Raw genomic sequence first — 18,826 nt, forward strand, 5'->3', positions numbered from 1 at the left:
ATTCTGTACTTGAAAAAATGATTGTGTTCTCATTTGAAAGCTGCACCTTTACCATTCTGTCCAAAAAAGAGAAACAGTAGGAGCCTCTCAATTTGTGAGAAAAACGTGTTTGCTGAATTTATATTTCTTACCTTCTTCCTGGCCACTTTACTCCATGTACTTTCTTGTTGAGTAAAAAGAAATACAAATATAATCAAAGGCTTTAAAATTCTGAAAGTCTTTGATAGCATAGACAGTGAAAGTGTCCTGTCTTACAGAAAGGAAAAAAAGCTAGGGGAATATAGAGCAATCATGAAATCCAGTAGAAAATTCAGAGGAAACTCTTTTTCCTTGAGAGTGGTGAGAACCTGGAACTGGCTACTACAAGGAGTACTGTTGATTAATTAAATGAGAAATTGGATAAGCACGTAATGGAAATGTGAATAAAGAGTTATGCTGGTAGAGTTAGATGAGGAAGAACAGGAGACTTTAGTGGAGTATAAATATCTATTGGGACTGTTAGGGTGCACAGCCTATTATTGTACTATTGTAATGTGTAATTCATTGGACAGACAGCATTTATACTGCATGTCCATTTCCTTGTATTGACCGTTCTGCACTAGTATCAACCATCTGAACAATTCTCATATTTCTAAATGTCTGGTCTTTCATTTTCGTAAATCTCTCTTGCCAACCTCTAGGTTCACTGAAGCTAGCTGAATGTTATTCTAATCGGTAGAATTTGCATCTTTCTGTGGCCATACAGTACATTCACCAACAAAGAATCTAATGAAGGCATCAATTTTGATGCCTTCATTACCAAATGCAAATGTGATATTCAAAATTGATCACTAGAATTAGTTCTTTGTCACTCACCTGATATGTTACTTCATCACTTGATTAGTGCATAAAGTTGTAGTCCTGGTTTGATTAGCAAGGAGGATTAAAGTATCATTTTCATTTTTATTAGGATATATCTATTAATTAGTACCATTGTGCATGGATAAGTATTTAGCTGCATACAAAACAAATGGTTCACTTTACATAGAATTTTAATTGTATTAATGAAATGCCTTTAGAGTGGAATTATGGAAATAAATTCAGCAATCCTTCTTGACTAAAAATATTCCTTTACTGGTTCATCTGTTTTATGGCAATATTGATTTGAGGAAAGGAATGTCAGCCAGGATATTAGAGAACTGCATACTCATTTTTGAACAGTGCTGTTAATGTTCAGCTGAACACACAAATGGATCCACAGCTTAACTTGTCCAAAGATTGACATATTGAACACTACAACTTCAGAATAATTGGGAATGTTACTCCCAAGTAAATAAGTGGGACTCAGATTCACAATCCTCTGACCTAAAGTGAGGATGCTATTATTCAAAGGGATAATATTAGGCTAGATTTTTATATTACAAATAATCTGGTAATCAATTTTTATTAGAGTGCTGAAATAACTGCACAGAGGCTGTTACATGTTTGTGCACCATCTACTAGCTGTAGCCAGACAGGTCCATGTCAGTCCCCTGAACTGAGGAGATTCTAAATCCTCTATTTATTTTGGTCAGCCAGGGCTTCCTGATTGGCCCAGGTTAACACCCTCAATCAAGAATCTCGCAGTCAACAAGGTTCACCTAGTTACAACCATTACAAATACTGTATAGGTACAGCAGTACAAGGCTTCCCATTTGTTTCTACATGCTGGGATCACATATTGTAAATTGGTTTTATCTCCAGCTGTCATTTTATTGGTCATGGAGGTATTGAGCTCTCTGTTGTTATACAGAACTCAGAATGTTATTATAACATTGCTGGGAAAGTTTCTCACTGACCAACATTGAGAAGCAAGCTATGTTTTTGTATTTTAATCACTGCACATTTGCAGATCTTGTTCTGGTGTTATTGAATCTAGGAGCTGTACTTCAAAGGGTGGTGGGGTTGGACTCAGATGGCGAGGAATTCAAAATTGTAATCCCACAAACCATCTTGGTTCCTGACTTCTTTGCAATAGTTTTGAGTTTTCAAAGGTCAGGTTGGAAAGAGGGTACACGAAATTCAACTTCCAGCAATTAACGAATCCTGAGGAACTTGACAAGGAACTTGTTCGTTCAGAATTACAATTTAATTTTGTTTGCTCCCTGTCTTGCACATGGTAGTGTAAAGCTGTTGGATTTGTTGTGAACCCAGGTAAATTTGTTTTACAAAAAACATCATGTGCTGGAAAAGCTCAGCCAATCTGGCAATATTTGTGGAGAGAAAGCAGAGTTAATGTTTTGGGTCCAGTGACCCTTCAGAATGGCTTTCTTTTTCTGTTTGTTTTGATTCAAATCTGTTAGGTTGACTAGCACAACACAACTGGCACAAGTACTGCTCATAATCCTGTTATCCATATCCACTCTCTGCCATTTCCACCTCTAGGAGTTGCCTGATTTAATTGACTAAGCATTCGCAGCCAGAACGTGACCACATCCTGAATTTTGTTCTGGTAAGTAAGCAGCTTCCATTTCTTGGAGATGTTCAGCAAAACTATTTGGGTGCTGAACTAGCCTCCTGATCAAATAGGACATTTGTATTCAAATATTGTTGTGGTTCTGTTCGCCGAGCTGGGAATTTTTGTTGCAGATGTTTCGTCCCCTGCCTAGGTGACATCCTCCGTGCTTGGGAGCCTCCTGTGAAGTGCTTCTGTGATGTTTCCTCCAGCATTTATAGTGATTTGTATCTGCCGCTTCCGGTTGTCAGTTCCAGCTGTCTGCTGCAGTGGCTGGTATATTGGGTCCAGGTCGATGTGCTTATTGATTGAATCTGTGGATGAATGCCATGCCTCAAGGAATTCCCTGGCTGTTCTCTGTTTGGCTTGTCCTATAATAGTAGTGTTGTCCCAGTTGAATTCATGTTGCTTGTCATCTGAGTGTGTGGCTACTAAGTATAGCTGGTCGTGTCGTTTTGTGACGAATTGGTGTTCATGGATGCGGATCGTTAGCTGTCTTCCTGTTTGTCCTATGTAGTGTTTTGTGCAGTCCTTGCATGGGATTTTGTACATTACATTGGTTTTGCTCATGCTGGGTATCGGGTCCTTCGTCCTGGTGAGTTGTTGTCTGAGAGTGGCTGTTGGTTTGTGTGCTGTTATGAGTCCTAGTGGTCGCAGTAGTCTGGCTGTCGGTTCGGAAATGCTCTTGATGTATGGTAGTGTGGCTAGTCCTTTGGGATGCGGCATGTCCTCATTCCGTTGTCTTTCCCTTAGGCATCTGTTGATGAAATTGGGCGGGTATCCGTTTTTGGCGAATACATTGTATAGGTGTTCTTCTTCCTCTTTTTGCAGTTTTGGTGTACTGCAGTGTGTTGCGGCCCTTTTGAATAGTGTCTTGATGCAAGTTCTTTTGTGTGTGTTGGGGTGGTTGCTTTTGTAGTTCAGGACTTGGTCTGTGTGTGTGGCTTTCCTGTATACCTTTGTGGTGAATTCTCCGTTAGGTATTCTCTGTACCATCACGTCTAGGAATGGGAGTTGGTTGTCCTTTTCTTCCTCTCTAGTGAATCGGATTCCTGTGAGTGTGGTGTTGATGATCCGGTGTGTGTTCTCTATTTCTGTGTTTTGAATGATTACAAAGATGTCATCTACATATCTCGGCAAACAGAACCACAACAACGAGCACCTGAGCTACAAATCTTCTCACAAACTTTGAGTATTCAAATATTGCCTTGTGAGAGTGATGCAGCTGAGTTCATCAACTCAGATTTTGCCTAGTCACCTTTTTGAAAATCTGGTTCCAGCTGTCAGTATGAACAGAACTAATTTGGCACAATGAATTAGAGTTAGTCATTAAATTTCCTTGGAATCAGTTCCACATTCCAGCAATTGTTATGTAAAGTTTTGAAGCAAAGAAGGAGTATCATAAAATAAAGATTTTGGGATTAGTTTTGACCTAGGGAATAGTATAAAATGGCTAATAGTCAATTGCTAGCTCATTTTATGGTTTTCCTAATTTGTTTTTTATTGACTTTACTCTGTTGAAAAACAATTAATAACTCCACTGCAATAATGGTTAGCTCCACGTGGCAATAATCCAGTAATAGAAGCCCTGAAGAGTAAGGAATTTAAAAAAAATTATGCTAGACAATCCTTTCTGAAAATTTAAAGGGTAAGGCTTTTAAATGCCTTGACAGCTTTCTTTGGCAGGCATTTCTTACAATTCCATTTGACATGTTTGAGATGTGTTTTGACTGTTCTTCTTATCAGTTCATCTTGATCCATTTGAAAGTTGTTTTTGACAGTTCCTCTTTTCAATTTTGACCATTGTTTCCAATCATTCAATGAGCTTCACAGTTCCATGAGTTTATACATTTTGTATGTACACTCATGCTTGGTTTTATCAATCATAAAGGGCACCTTACCTCAAAAGGAACCTGACTTCCCTTAATTGTGTCCTGAGAACATATCCAAAGAGTTACATTACCCCTTCAAAAGGACACTTTGTCTATACAAATATATAACAGAGCTAAGACCTGCTCCTACCAAATTTAATCTGACCACCTTGTGTTCAGACACCAAGATTAGCAAATCTAAGCACTCAGGCATGAAGATGGTTATCAATTTTATATGGCTGACTAATTCCAGGGAAACCATATGAATGAAACATTACACCACTGAATAAATGGCAGGTTCTGCAGTCGATGATAGAACTTATGATTTTTGTCGATGGCTGCCATTTTTGCTATGACTGGGGCACATGTCAATGGCAGGTGGACTAGTTTCCTGGACATCCATGTGATAGAAAGAATATTGGTCCCTGTACCATCACTATTCATAGCACAAGATACACAACAGGTTGCCACACCAACTTGGACTTCCTGAATGAACTGTAATACACCACGACCAACACCACCATTGCCACACAACGTTTCTCCCTTAAATATCATCTACATATGAGTATGTTGATCACCAATTCAAGTTGTAATATTCAGATCCTGGAACAGAATGGTTAAGTTGGTTGCGAGTGGAATGTTTGAAGACCATCTTTGGAAGACAGGAATTTTGGGACAACTGGGTCCCTTCTCTAATTTTACATGTCTTCCTCAAGACTGGCAAGTAGGTCACCTTGTTTTCACAGTTGGGAAACCAGCTGTTTTCCTTCCTAGGTGGGAAGGGAGTTATTTTTCTTTTACTTTTTTTCTAACCCCACACTATCACCAAACAGTGGTAGTGCTTGGAGGGTAGGTTTCTTTGGGGAGATGTTGAGTTGAGGCCTTTAAGTGATCATTGAGTAGCTACTTAAGGGCCTTAATTAGTGGCTGGTCAAGAAGGCTGCTTGTGGCACAATGGTAGTGACCCTATCTCTGGACCAGAGGTGTGTAATAGCATCTCTGAATAGATTGATTACAAAAATAGATTAAATTAACAAAAAAGAAGGCTGCCCATGGGCAACATTCCATCTGAGCCATCACAATACTCCCTGGATGCAGATTGACATTCCGATGCATAGCTTCTGCTTTCAGAGGCTGCAACACTAACAGTCCTCAGAGGTCTATGCAGCGGCAGGAAAGATTAGATTTCAGGCTTACTGGGCCTGAAATTAAACAGTAAAATAGTGATAAAGGGATGACTTTCTCTCCAAGAAAACTTGCCAAATTGTTTCCCCATCTCACCATCTACATGGATAAAAGAAAATGTACCCTTAGTTTTCTGAGTGTTTTGGGAAAGGTCCACTTTTTCAAATGCTTTGGAGAAGGTCAAAGACTTGGAATGCAGTTTCTATGTGATAGCACACACTGACATTATCTGTACAATGAACCTCTGTGTTTGAGGTTGGATTGGTTTCAGTTTTTGATTGAAGGTAGCGTGGATTGAACAGTTTGACGTCTGTTCTGTAGATTGTCTCTAAGTGTGTGGGTATTTTCTTGCAGGCGAGGTGCAGAATTACAATAAGGAAAATGGCTCCCAGGGTTTCAGCTCAGTTTTCTGTTGACAGAGTACTCTGAACATGAGGATCACAAACGTGAGAGAGACTAAGATTATAGTTTGTCAGCCAGCAATGATGCTTGTGCTTCTGAATGCCTCTAAGACTTGAACAACCTTTGCAGGCACCTCTAAACACTGGAGCAGTACCACCAATGGTGCCTTTGCAATATCCTCCAAATCCAGTGGCAATAACGGTGGCCAACAGTAGCATTGTCTCCAAAGCTAATTCACCCGGCATCACCCAAAATCAATTCTGCAGTATTGGACATGTAATTTGTGCAAGAGAAATTGAGGACTGCAGATGCTGGAGATCAGATGTAATTTGTGTGCCCGTCACCAAATTCCCAATGTAACTGCTCTGCTCAGAACTTGATTGTGACAGGAGACTCCTAGGAGAACAGCAGCACTGCTTGAGGGATGTTCTTATAGCATTCCTGAATAGGTCAAACATCCTTGCTGACTTATGGGAGATCCTGACTTTGATCTACCAAAGTGGAGAATGCAGTTTTGTGAGGCCCAAAGAAATCAAAACACTTCAGAACACAGAGGCATAGTCCAGAAATTGGAAGGAGCACGTAAACGTGCAAGCAATCCATTTACCCAAGACCTTACTTGTGGTAGAGACTGCTGATCATATGTTGGACTTAACCTTTTCAGAATCCTTTTTGTTTGGAAGCAAATTGCTCTGAATCCTTTTGAACTATCCTTTGGATTGTTTGGGAAGTTTAAAATATATATACAATGACCTACTTTTAATTATCTACATAATTACCTATTCTAAGTACTTTTAGCTACTTGTGCATTTTAGTGCTGGGGCTTAAAGTATTAAAATTAGACTGTGTCATTTTAATGGTTTGAAATTATCTGACAGTTCCCTGTATTCTACACAAGTTCAAAATTTTCAACTTAGATGACTAATTTCTTTTCAGTTGTGAGTAATTTACGTTGCAGGCAGAAGCTTTGTTAGATTCAAATTGTCGTTCTAAAACAAAACGATTTTTGAAAACTGCTTGAAAATTCACCATCTGTTGTAGGTTGCATTTTTAGACAGTGCCCACCCCCTCATCCTGTGGCGAACTGTCGTCATGACAATTCTGTCATGCCTAATCCTCTCAAAAATGACTGGTTGGCTGCTGAGCATGCTCATTCTGTTCCCTCTCTTCTGCTCTGCAGTCTTTAATACTCTCATCCTGTTTAACATGAAGGTAACAGTTTGCACGTATGGAATGGGAAGAAATTGCCTTCTCATAGTCTCTTAACCGTGTTGTTTTGGAAGGTAAAATTCTCCCAATTTGAGGGTCTGAATTTCTTTTCACTCAATCTTCTGCTTGATCTTGGAACTTTAATTAAAATGATTGCCTGCCTAGCCAAAGGAAATTTGCTGGATGTTCTGCAAGAGGGATTCACAGAGGTAAATAATACTGAAAGTAATGACTGGGGCATGTGTTGGCCTCAAGCTAGTCAGTTAACCTCGTAACAGCTGTTTCTCATAGAATGTACAGCGGGATGTAATGTGTTCAGAATAGAATGTTCAGACTAGGAAGATGTAGAAGCCTTTTATCATGAAATAGAAAGCTTCTTGCTGCTGTGATGTGTAGGGCTTCTAGGTTCTAATTATTTAAATGTCCCATGTGGAGTTGATTAAATGAACTATATGGTCTGAATGCACTCATGTTTAGTCTTAAACCTATTGTACATGCATGAACGTTTTACTCATCTCAATATTACAGTAAGTGGGGTTTGGCTTGTCAAGTTAGTATTAAATGTAATGCACAAAATAGCTACCATATTTGTCAGTAAATCTTTTCAGAGCATTCAAATATATTTTCCCTGAATTATATCACTTCAAATGAGTACTTAAAGGTTCTATGTTTGGAGTCAATCAAGAAATGTTCAAAAGAAAATAATAATTTTAATTTGTAATTAGACTTTCTAAGTTGCCTCATGATCAAGGATATAATGTGTCAAAGGTTTTTGGGCAGAAATTGATTGACTTCTCGTGCAAATAAAGCTTATTTAAAGTATTGTTCTGCAGCCCATATTTTAAGACTGAATAACATGAAACATAATACTAGTGGATGGCATAACTAGTTCCTATTTTGCCTTCCTATTTTGCTTGTGATGCAGAAAGTAATAAGGGTCAATAGGGCTGGTTCACATGCTGAGCAGAGATCCAACCCAAGTTATTTTTTAACATAGTAGTAAAAGGGAATATATGGTTTAAAATCACTAAATTTTAATTTGGGAACAAAACCTACATCTGCAATAATGAAATTCCTGAAAAATTAAGTTTGGAACAAAAGCCATTGGAGGTGCGTAACAAGAAAAATGGCAATAGCTTTTTATTTGCTTTGAAGTAGTGGTTGTTGGGGTGGGGGTGTAAGTCAGTATTGGAAGGGCTTTGGGTTGCTTTATCCCACGGCAGTTGCTTGCACATGATTTTGCCTTTAAGTGATTCAACTTGACCTGTTGGTGCTCTCAGCAGCTAATAGCATCAGGCTGTGGAGAATTAGATCTTTATATGCATCTTCTGTATTTGATGGTGACGATTGGAGGCAAAAAGAAGTTGGATTATCAAGTTATTATTTGTGTATATATCTTTTAATTAGTTTGGTTTTAGATTTGTATTACAATGAGAGGAACCATGAAATTAATTGCAAAGATCAAAAAAATTGTAACCAAAATTTCACTTAAGATTAAAGTATAAAATTACTTTCAGCAATTTGACTTTAAAAGTGTAAGAATAACTGTGACTATTCTACATTTGAATCCTATCCTGCTTGGCGATAAACTAAAAGCATGGCATTACTGATTAAAATTTGCCTCTGGGTAGAATCTGGGCCTTTCACATGGGTAGAATTCTTCTTTTGCTTCTTTTCAAATGTGTGATTAAATAGCAGAGCTTCATAAGTTAACAACTCGCATGCCATTTTGTGAGTTGTCTCCTGATCTTTATCAATATGTGGTGTATATAAATGCAACTCATGGATGCATTGTTTAAAAAGTAATTAAGTGTCTACGTTTTGACACTGCAACTTCAAAAAGTCCCTTGTGAGCTCATTATGTACAACTAAAAACTTCAAAGCAGTCATTAACACAAGTTTTTTTTTCTTTCTTGCAAAACTCTGGTAGAAAAACCATGAGATGTTATTGTTGTAAGCAATTGTGTCTACCTAACCACACCATTTTTTCTGTAGCTGTCAGGCCAACCACGTTATATTTACAGCAAGAAAAAGAAAGACAGCAGTATGTTACCAAAATGACAAGTTCACTCACCAATTTATACTGACTTCATTGAGGGAGTTAAGGAATGCACTACTTTACTTCCATAGCCCTCAAATTGAAATTATGAAGGTGGCCACTCAGCCTCTTGTACCTGTGCGAGCTCTTTGACAGTTATCCAGTTAATCTCACTCCCTGATCCTTCCCCTAAAGCCATGTAGTTTTTTAAAAAATTCATATATGGAAGATTTGAAGTAGAGTTTCAGGACAATACCTTAATATGTATTATTTCAGATACTTAATTATGAATATAGATTTTTATAGTGATATTGCTTAATAATGTGCAATGTCAGTAGTTGAAACAAATTTAAGGCGAGCAAGAATAACCTCATAGATTTTGCTTAGTAACACCACATTGCTCACTACTACAGTAAGTTAACTGGTGGTGTAACAAATATTATTGCTTTTTATGATTCAATAATGTTATTCAGTGTGAGTTCAACATATTCACTCCAAATAATTAACTTTTTCACAGTTAACATTGATGTGATATGCTGAGTTCACTATGTAGCACTCGTTAATTATGAACTTCTAGTCAGTAAATGTTCTGAAACACTGCTGTACAATAATTTGAGACATAAGGACACTGATTTGTAATGTACTTAATGCTGTGCAAAGAATTCCACATCTATGCTTGAAGTAAGCAAATTGTAATTATTTTCATCACCTTGTCAATTTGCAATTACTTATTTGAACTCTGCATGTAGTGCTACAGGTGGAATGGAATAATCGAGAAATATTTAATTGAATTGGTTTTGATTGCTTTAAATGCAAGATAAGAACAAAGGAAATATGAGTAGGCTATACTGCTCCTTGAGACTATTCTGTAATTCAATTGGATGATAGCTGATCTGATCCAAGCCTTGACTTCACATTGTCTGACCCCCAAAACCTTTGACTCCCATACGTTCAAAAATCTGCTTCCCTCAGCTTTGAAAATATTCAATGACTCAGCCTCCATTGCTCTCTGAAGTAGAAAATTCTAAAGGTTCAGGACTTGCAGAAAATAAATTCCTCTTCATCACAGTTTTAAACCATAAAGGACCCAACATCTTAAAAATAATTTATTTCCAACCATTGTTTTGTAATTGCTGTACTTCATTTTTTTTTCTTACCTTATCATTAATTTTAAAAATTGGCTTTCATCAATTCCTTCCAAGCAAACTACAGGTACACAGCTGAGTAGTCACTTCATAATGAAGAACTAGGGATTGTGACTGCGGCAGTACAGCAATATAAGGAAAATTTGAGGTCAGCTTCTAATTGAAGGATTCAGTGCATATTGCAGTCAGAGCTTTTAATGGAACATCATAAGGCAAGTAAAATGTTCCACTTGCGCATTGTTTGTTGATGTAGGGTTGAGAATAGAGTATGGTGATATTATGTACAAACCTTATGTCTTTGAAATCTAAAATCAGTATAATTTGGAACAATGTGATTACAATATCCTTTTATCTGTTGGCTATTTTGGAATTTATTTTGGAAGGCTAAGCTCACTTCCATGTGGCATCAATTAGAAGGCAATAAAGTGAGCTCACTAAGAAAGAAACATGAGATGTGGGACATAAAAAATGTCACTTTGACAAAAAAAAGGTTCTCCTTGGGCTGGAGTAAAATTATTTATTGGATCAGAGTAAAGGGAATCCTATTTTGCAACTCTCTGAATGATGCACTTCGAGTGAAAATTGGACCTAGCTTAACCATGTTGCATTTGGTTTAGGAATGCATCATGCTAACTATTGATCTTGAAATATAAAAACTGTTCCATTTCCTACTGTACTTCACTTTGTGCACAAAATTTCTGATTTTCTTTTAAAAATAGAAAATTTACAATACCAGATTACCAGATGGTTTAAAGGCAGTTATAATGTCTCAATCTGTTGCTGTGTTTTGATGCTAAAGACTACTTTTTAATGGACATGCAATCATGTTGCATTGCACCATTTGCTGTTCATCAATCAGCTATGAGGTACATAAGAACCATCAATGGTTACTATTTTTTCCTCTTCTGCACAATGAAGATCGATGGATTGTGTGCTATCAAACTGACAACTTTATTTTCGAGTCATTTGAGTTTACTCCAGTAGTAACATGAATAATCTGTGGCTGGAATGTCTAGCAGAAACAGCTTTGTTCAAGGCTTTTAGAATGGAATTAGATTGTTATCTGAAAGGAAAAACTCTTTAGTGTTACAAAGAAAAAGTTGGGGAATGAGGGTGTTTGTTGATGTTGAGTTGGTGAATTGCTCCTTCAAGGAGCCAAAACAATTACAATGTGCCAAATAGCCTCCTGTGCTGCAGAAATTATGACTTTTGTAGGAGGAAGTGAATTCAGTAGATCTGTATCATCATCATCGAGCAGAATATTATGATTGTTTGTGAAGTCATTGTGAAATATTATAAACATAAATACAGCATAATGCAAAGAAACATAATGTTGTTGATATCAATACTAATATGTCCAAAGATATTGAAATTTGAAGTTACAAAGTAATAATAAACATGCTGTTAATTCAGAATGTGTATTTTCCAAATGGCTGCTCTTGTGCATGCATCACTGGTAATATCTCTCAAATATCGTCATAAATATTTGTAAAAATCAATTAATACAGTTTTAATGAAATGGTATATCATGAGATAGAAATAAACTGTTAAAGCTTTTTATTTTCAGTTTGGAAAATTGGCTTAATATTCTGCATGGAAAAGTGCAGCAGGTCAGGCAGCATCCAGGGAACAGGAGAATCGACATTTCGGGCATAAGCCCTTCAGGAATGGGGAAAGTTTGTCCAGCAGGCTAGGATAAAAGGTAGGGAGGAGGGACTTGGGGGAGGGGCGTCGGAAATGTGATAGGTGGAAAGAGGTCAAGGTGAGGGTGATAGGTCAGACTGGGGTGGGGGCGGAGAGGTCGGGAAGAAGATCTCAGGTTAGGAAGGCGGTGCTGAATTTGATGGATTTGACTGAGACAGGGTGGGGGGAGGGGAAATGAGGAAACTGGTGAAATCCGAGTTCATCCCTTGTGGTTGGAGGGTTCCTAGGCGGAAGATGAGGCGTTCTTCCTCCAACCGTCGTTTTGTTGTGGTCTGACGATGGAGGAGTCCAAAGACCTGCATATCCTTGGTGGAGTGGGAGGGGGAATTGAAATGTTGAGCTACAGGGTGGTTGGGTTGGTTGGTCCGGGTGTCCCAGAGGTGTTCTCTGAAACGCTCCGCAAGTAGCCGGCCTGTCTCCCCAATATAGAGGAGGCCACATCGAGTGCAGAGGATGCAATAGATGATATGTGTGGAGGTGCAGGTGAATCTGTGACGGATATGGAAGTTTCCTTTGGGGCCTTGGAGGGAGGTGAGGGGGGAGGTGTGGGCGCAGGTCTTGCACCTCCTGCGGTTGCAGGGGAAGGTGCCGGGAGTGGAGGTTGGGTTGGTGGAGGGTGTGGATCTGACGAGGGAGTAGTGGAACCCTCCCAGAATCCAGGAAGTTCGAGACTAGTTTGCTCTCTGCAGCTACTTCCATTAAAGCATTTGAATGCAGATCATAAGAAGCTGTCTATTTGTCTGTCTTCCGCTTTATTGAAATACCTTGTCCCTCATAATAAAAAGTATGACAAGACCTTTCCTTCATTAGCACCTTCCCTGATACCTTTGGGATGGTTACGGTGTTCTCCACTCTGGTGACCACCCAACCTCCACCACACCACCCACCAACCCAACCTCCACTACACCCCCCACCAACCCAACCTCCACTACACCCCCCACCACACCCCCCACCAACCCAACCTCCACTACACCCCCCACCAACCCAACCTCCACTACACCCCCCACCAACCCAACCTCCACTCCACACCCCCCACCAACCCAACCTCCACTCCACACCCCCCACCAACCCAACCTCCACTCCACACCCCCCACCAACCCAACCTCCACTCCACACCCCCCACCAACCCAACCTCCACTCCACACCCCCCACCAACCCAACCTCCACTCCACACCCCCCACCAACCCAACCTCCACTCCACACCCCCCACCAACCCAACCTCCACTCCACACCCCCCATCAACCCAACCTCCACTCCACACCCCCCATCAACCCAACCTCCACTCCACACCCCCCACCAACCCAACCTCCACTACTCCCTCGTCAGATCCACACCCTCCACCAACCCAACCTCCACTCCCGGCACCTTCCCCTGCAACCGCAGGAGGTGCAAGACTTGCGCCCACACCTCCCCCCTCACCTCCCTCCAAGGCCCCAAAGGAAACTTCCATATCCGTCACAGATTCACCTGCACCTCCACACATATCATCTATTGCATCCTCTGCACTCGATGTGGCCTCCTCTATATTGGGGAGACAGGCCGGCTACTTGCAGAGCGTTTCAGAGAACACCTCTGGGACACCCGGACCAACCAACCCAACCACCCTGTAGCTCAACATTTCAATTCCCCCTCCCACTCCACCAAGGATATGCAGGTCTTTGGACTCCTCCATCGTTAGACCACAACAAAACGACGGTTGGAGGAAGAACGCCTCATCTTCCGGCTAGGAGCCCTCCAACCACAAGGGATGAACTCGGATTTCACCAGTTTCCTCATTTCCCCTCCCCCCACCCTGTCTCAGTCAAATCCATCAAATTCAGCACCGCCTTCCTAACCTGAGATCTTCTTCCCGACCTCTCTGCCCCCACCCCAGTCTGACCTATCACCCTCACCTTGACCTCTTTCCACCTATCACATTTCCGACGCCCCTCCCCCAAGTTCCTCCTCCCTACCTTTTATCCTAGCCTGCTGGACAAACTTTCCCCATTCCTGAAGAAGGGCTTATGCCCGAAACGTCGATTCTCCTGTTCCCTGGATGCTGCCTGACCTGCTGGGCTTTTCCAGCAACACATTTCCAGCTTTGATCTCCAGCATCTGCAGACCTCACTTTCTCCTTAATATTCTGCATAATAATTAGCAGTGTGTATGCATTGTTGGCAATCGCCATTGGTGTACTTGTGTCTACAAACAGATCTTTTTCCAATTAAGTCTTTAACATGAAACAAAGATTGACCAAGTGATAGGAATAAGTTCAAATAAAACAAATAGATGTACAATACCTCCAAAAGAGAACGAGCATGTGAACATTTGAGGTTACCTTTGTCAGTTTTCGTCAAGTCTTGAATGTTTATAACCAATATGGATCAATATTTTTTCATATGTTAACTTATTTGCAACATGTTCCATTTTAACATTTGATTTTTAACGCTTATATGTTTTCCTCTTTACCAACAATTGCTACCTATCACCCAAACAATATTTAGAATTCTGTGGTCATGCAGTGGACTAAACCTTCCATGTTAGGCAAATATTGGTGTAATTTTAACATTATAATATATTGTTTCTTTTTATTGTGTGATTTGGGTTATATGCAATAGGAAGGTCCCAATATTTATCCTTGAAATGTGTAGCTTATACAGTACATTTTAGCTGTAAAAGCATTAGACGTTCCACAGAACTTTGGCCAGGATTCTCCTTCCTGAATGCTGACATGTTATCATGTGAATGTTGTGCGAGTTTAGGACTGGACTTAGTTGCGGTGTTTCCTGTGGCTGTATTGCACTAGACTAGACCATTTCACTGAAAATGATATTCAGTTAGATCCGATTAAATCACAAACATACCCTTAAGTTTCAGAATGTTATTTGGCAAGTTCATATGATCTGTGACCTTTTATAGCTAGTGAGAAATGATCAGAAGACAGATGCGCATGGTCAGCAACTTTCAATACGTAGTATTGATTCCTTTCTTGTTTTATAGTGCATTACCTTTTCAGTTTTCCTATCACTTTCCCACTTTTCTGTATCTGTATGAAAAAATTACCCTGTAGAATGGCTGCAAATGCATTTCAGAATTTCAGAAGAAAACAGACTGATTAGTCTATACACTTGTTATTTTACACTATAGTAATGTTCTTTTTATAGTGTGTAACATAAACTATAGTGCCCAAGTAGCTTCTTATCATAGGGTTTTGTATTTATTGCCTCCAATTACACAATGTGATGTAGCATGACACATGGTAAAACAAGGAATCCATTCAAGAAAAAAAGCCCATGTCCCACATGTGCATTCCAGTTCTCTGACTTGCCGTGTCCTCTTATTCCCAACTCTTGAGCAACTATTGTTTTCTTTTTAGCCATTCTACCTTTACCCAACGATACTTTTCTCCTAGATCCCTCTGTTTTGCCACTTCTATCCATCCTTTTCAATGATCTCTTCAGAACTTAATTTGTTTGGTCTTAACTTGCCTTCTTTCAACTTTATCCATTTTTCTCTCTGGGTCGACTTCCACTGTTTTGTCTTCCTATGAAAAAATCACAGATGTGTCTTTCTTTACATGAGCAATGTGCAAAATGTGAAGCCTGTTTTGAAGTATGCCTTTATTTGTGTTAAGGACAAACACAAAAATCAGGTATTTGCAAAGTATAGAATTAGATTTAACAGGAAACATCGATGCTGCAACAAAAAAGCCTGTCATCTGTGATTGCATGATATAAGGAAGACAGTTCCTTCCAGCAGAGCACCATTCAAATTAAATCCAATGTATGAAATGCTCTGAAGACATACAATTAGAATTATCAAAGTTATATGTCTATAAACTTCTCAATGATCTGTAAAGTTTAAATGAGCTGAATATCTAAGGTTTTGATGTTATCTGCATCATTCAACTATGATCAAAAAGTGTGGCGCACGAAAAACACAGTAGGTCACGTAGCATCTGAGGAGCAGGAGTGTTGATGTTTCGGGTATAAGCCCTTCATTTCCTGCTCCTCGGATGCTGTCTGACCTGCTGTGCTTTTCCTGTGCCACACTTTCGACCTCTGCAGCCTTCACTTTCACTTTTCTATTATTCAACCATAACCAATCACATTTCATAGATGACAATTCGTGTTCTCGAAACTTTGCAACCAGAGTACTCCATGGTGTATTTAATCATTTGTTCCTGTAATTATTGTTGTTCAGTCTTCTTTTTTTTTAAGCACCTAGTCGACTTCATAAAATTGTTATTGCGCCAATTTTTTTTTCACAGCTTCTCTTGCTACAGGCAATGCTCGAGAACATTCAGAATGGATAGGATAAATAGACAAAGTCTTTTCCCTGGGATCGGGGAGTCCAGAACTAGAGGGCATAGGTTTAGGGTGAGAGGGGAAAGACATAAAAGAGACCTAAGGGGCAACTTTTTCACGCAGAGGGTGGTACGTGTATGGAATGAGCAGCCAGAGGATGTGGTGGAGGCTGGTACAATTCCAACATTTAAGAGGCATTTGGATGGGTATATGAATAGGAAGGGTTTGGAGGGATATGGGCCGGGTGCTGGCAGGTGGGACTAGATTGGGTTGGGTTATCTGGTCGGCGGGGACAGGTTGGACTGAAGGGTCTGTTTCCATGCTGTACATCTCTATGACTCTATGAAATGATTTGCTCTGCTACCTCAGTACAATACACATTTGCATAGCTGAACCTAGAATGTGAACGTCAGCAGGTTACTTATCTGCAGAGGCATGACTACTAAGATTGACATGTTCCAACATGTGTCAATAATCAGAATGGGAGCCCACTTTGTATAGCTGCTCAGTACTTTTATGCCTGTGGATTTTAACTAGAGTAGAGATGCTGCAAACACATAGTTAATGAAAGAGACAGATATAATTATTTTTAACAACTCCAGGATGCAAATGATTTTATAAGCTTTATAAGTTTTCCAGATGTGAGTTTAAAATAACAGACATTGGGGAACAACTAATGCTGTTAGAAAGCAAAAAGATAATGATAATTTATTTTCCACCGCCGAGTATCCAGATTTAATTAAAATTGAATTGAGTGCACCTCTGTGGATACATTCACGTATTCAAAATAGTATTGTCCCTTTAGTATTATGAAAGATGAATAATGGTGCTTCACAGTCAAAATCAGAAAAAAAATAGATGATGTAAACATAATGGATATTCAGAGATGCATTTTAGAGAGGATTGTAAGAAAATGAGGAAGGTAGTGGGGCAAATCATTTTATAGAGCGAATTCCAGAATGTTTCAGAGTGTTGACGCTAACGGAAGAGGAAATGTGTATAAGGTTTCTTCAAAGGGGCATGATGTAGTGCTTGAGTAACTTATAGAAGTGAGAAAGGGAAAACCATGAAGGCACTTAAACTGGGTGAGAACTTCAAACTTGAGAATTGTTTGCGATAGATGGTTCCAGTAAAAATGGTACCTATAATGACAAACTTTGTACATACAGTTGGAAACAAATCCCTTTATTGATTCAAACAAGAGGTAGCAAGCTATATCAGTAGCCCTAAGGTCAGCCAGACTGTCCTAATGGAGCAATTTAATATGAATAGTGCAGCTATCATATTTCTCTCTGAGGCACTATGCTGGGGATCCTCTGTCTGCTTAGTAATATTGTATGGGAGCTGGGGGTGAACAAGGGCATCCCTGCAGCTGTGGTAAACTCTTGTTGCTTAGAATGAATTTTTCGCAGTTGCCGAGCTGGACTGAATCCAAGAATGCTGGCAGCTGTCAAATGAAGGAAGTTATACTCAACATGAACTACTAATTCATGAGCAGTGCTATGAAAACCCATTTCAAAATCTTTCTCATACTGGACACACATGTTTTTACTATAAGGACATTTGTTGGTTTTTTTCAGAACAAGGGTGACTCATAGATCATTGTTTTATGTGGAAACTAATCCAAAGACTCATTCAGTACTGATGTTTCATCTAAATTTGCTGGCAATGGCTACACATGAGGAATTGCATTCTCTAATCCATCACGGTATGTGAAATAAAATTTGAATATAATACACTGAGATGGCGAAGGTGGGAGCAATGTACTGTTGTCCTAATCCCTGTGCACCTTGGGTCACGACATTAAATAAAAATATTAAATAAATCCCAACATGGCAAACTGTATGCTTTTTCTACATTAGACATATAATTTTAATAAACTAGATTTCTCATGAAATCAAAACTATTGATTCGTTATAAAACAGAGCTTGAGTCTTATGATGCAATGGTAATGTCCCTACCTCTGTGCCAGAAGATCTGGATTCAACCGCAGACTGTGATGGCCACAGAAGTGTTTCATAACATGTCCAAATAGGTTGATTTTAAACCAAAACACATGCAGTATTTGTTAAAATGCACAATTTGTAATATGAAAATATAAATGTTTCTCCCTGTAAACCAAAACCTCTTCAGGTAAAGGAATTTTTAAAAAAATCTTCCTTTAGAGATTTACTGTAAAAGAAAAAAATCCTAACCAGTGGTGGCCAAGGGACAGCATGATGGCATATGGTTAGCACTGCTGCCACTCAGTGCCAGGGACCTGGGTTCGATTCTAGCCTTGGATACCTGTGTGTGGAGTTTGCATGTTCTCCCCATGTCTGCATGGGATGCCATTGGGCGCTCTGGTTTCCTCCCACAGTCCAAAAATATGCAGGTTAGGCGAATTGGTAATACTGAATTACCCTGTAGTGTGCAGGGATGTGCAGGCCACGTGGATTAGCCATGGTTAATGCAAGGTTACGTGGATAGGGCGCAGACAGTGGGTCTAGGTGGGGTGTTCTTTGGAAGGTTGG

General features: G+C 39.6%; 1 protein-coding gene across 9 annotated transcripts in view; it reads left to right on the forward strand.

Moving 5' to 3' along the window:
- The window catches only part of LOC122540656 (dixin-like), a 132,184-nt gene that overhangs the window by 19,030 nt on the left and 94,328 nt on the right, over nt 1-18,826 (forward strand). For 3 of the 9 annotated variants that reach the window (XR_015751982.1, XM_043676666.2, XM_043676667.2), the window contains exon 1: nt 7,129-7,349. The exons of 3 other annotated variants lie outside the window; for them this stretch is intronic. Coding sequence is in view for 2 of the 6 variants with exons in the window: in XM_043676666.2 (XP_043532601.2) it covers nt 7,290-7,349 (60 nt within the window). In the remaining 4 variants the exon portion in view is untranslated. Of the gene's footprint in view, nt 1-2,403; nt 2,471-7,128; nt 7,350-17,925; nt 18,022-18,826 lie in introns of those variants that run through there. 3 more of the 9 variants (XM_087976390.1, XM_087976391.1, XM_087976392.1) reach the window with 2 other exon arrangements.

The sequence above is a fragment of the Chiloscyllium plagiosum genome, unplaced genomic scaffold (assembly GCF_037043375.1).
Source record: "Chiloscyllium plagiosum isolate Xiang-an unplaced genomic scaffold, Cpla_swu_hap1 HiC_scaffold_29, whole genome shotgun sequence".
Classification (NCBI taxonomy): domain Eukaryota; kingdom Metazoa; phylum Chordata; class Chondrichthyes; order Orectolobiformes; family Hemiscylliidae; genus Chiloscyllium; species Chiloscyllium plagiosum.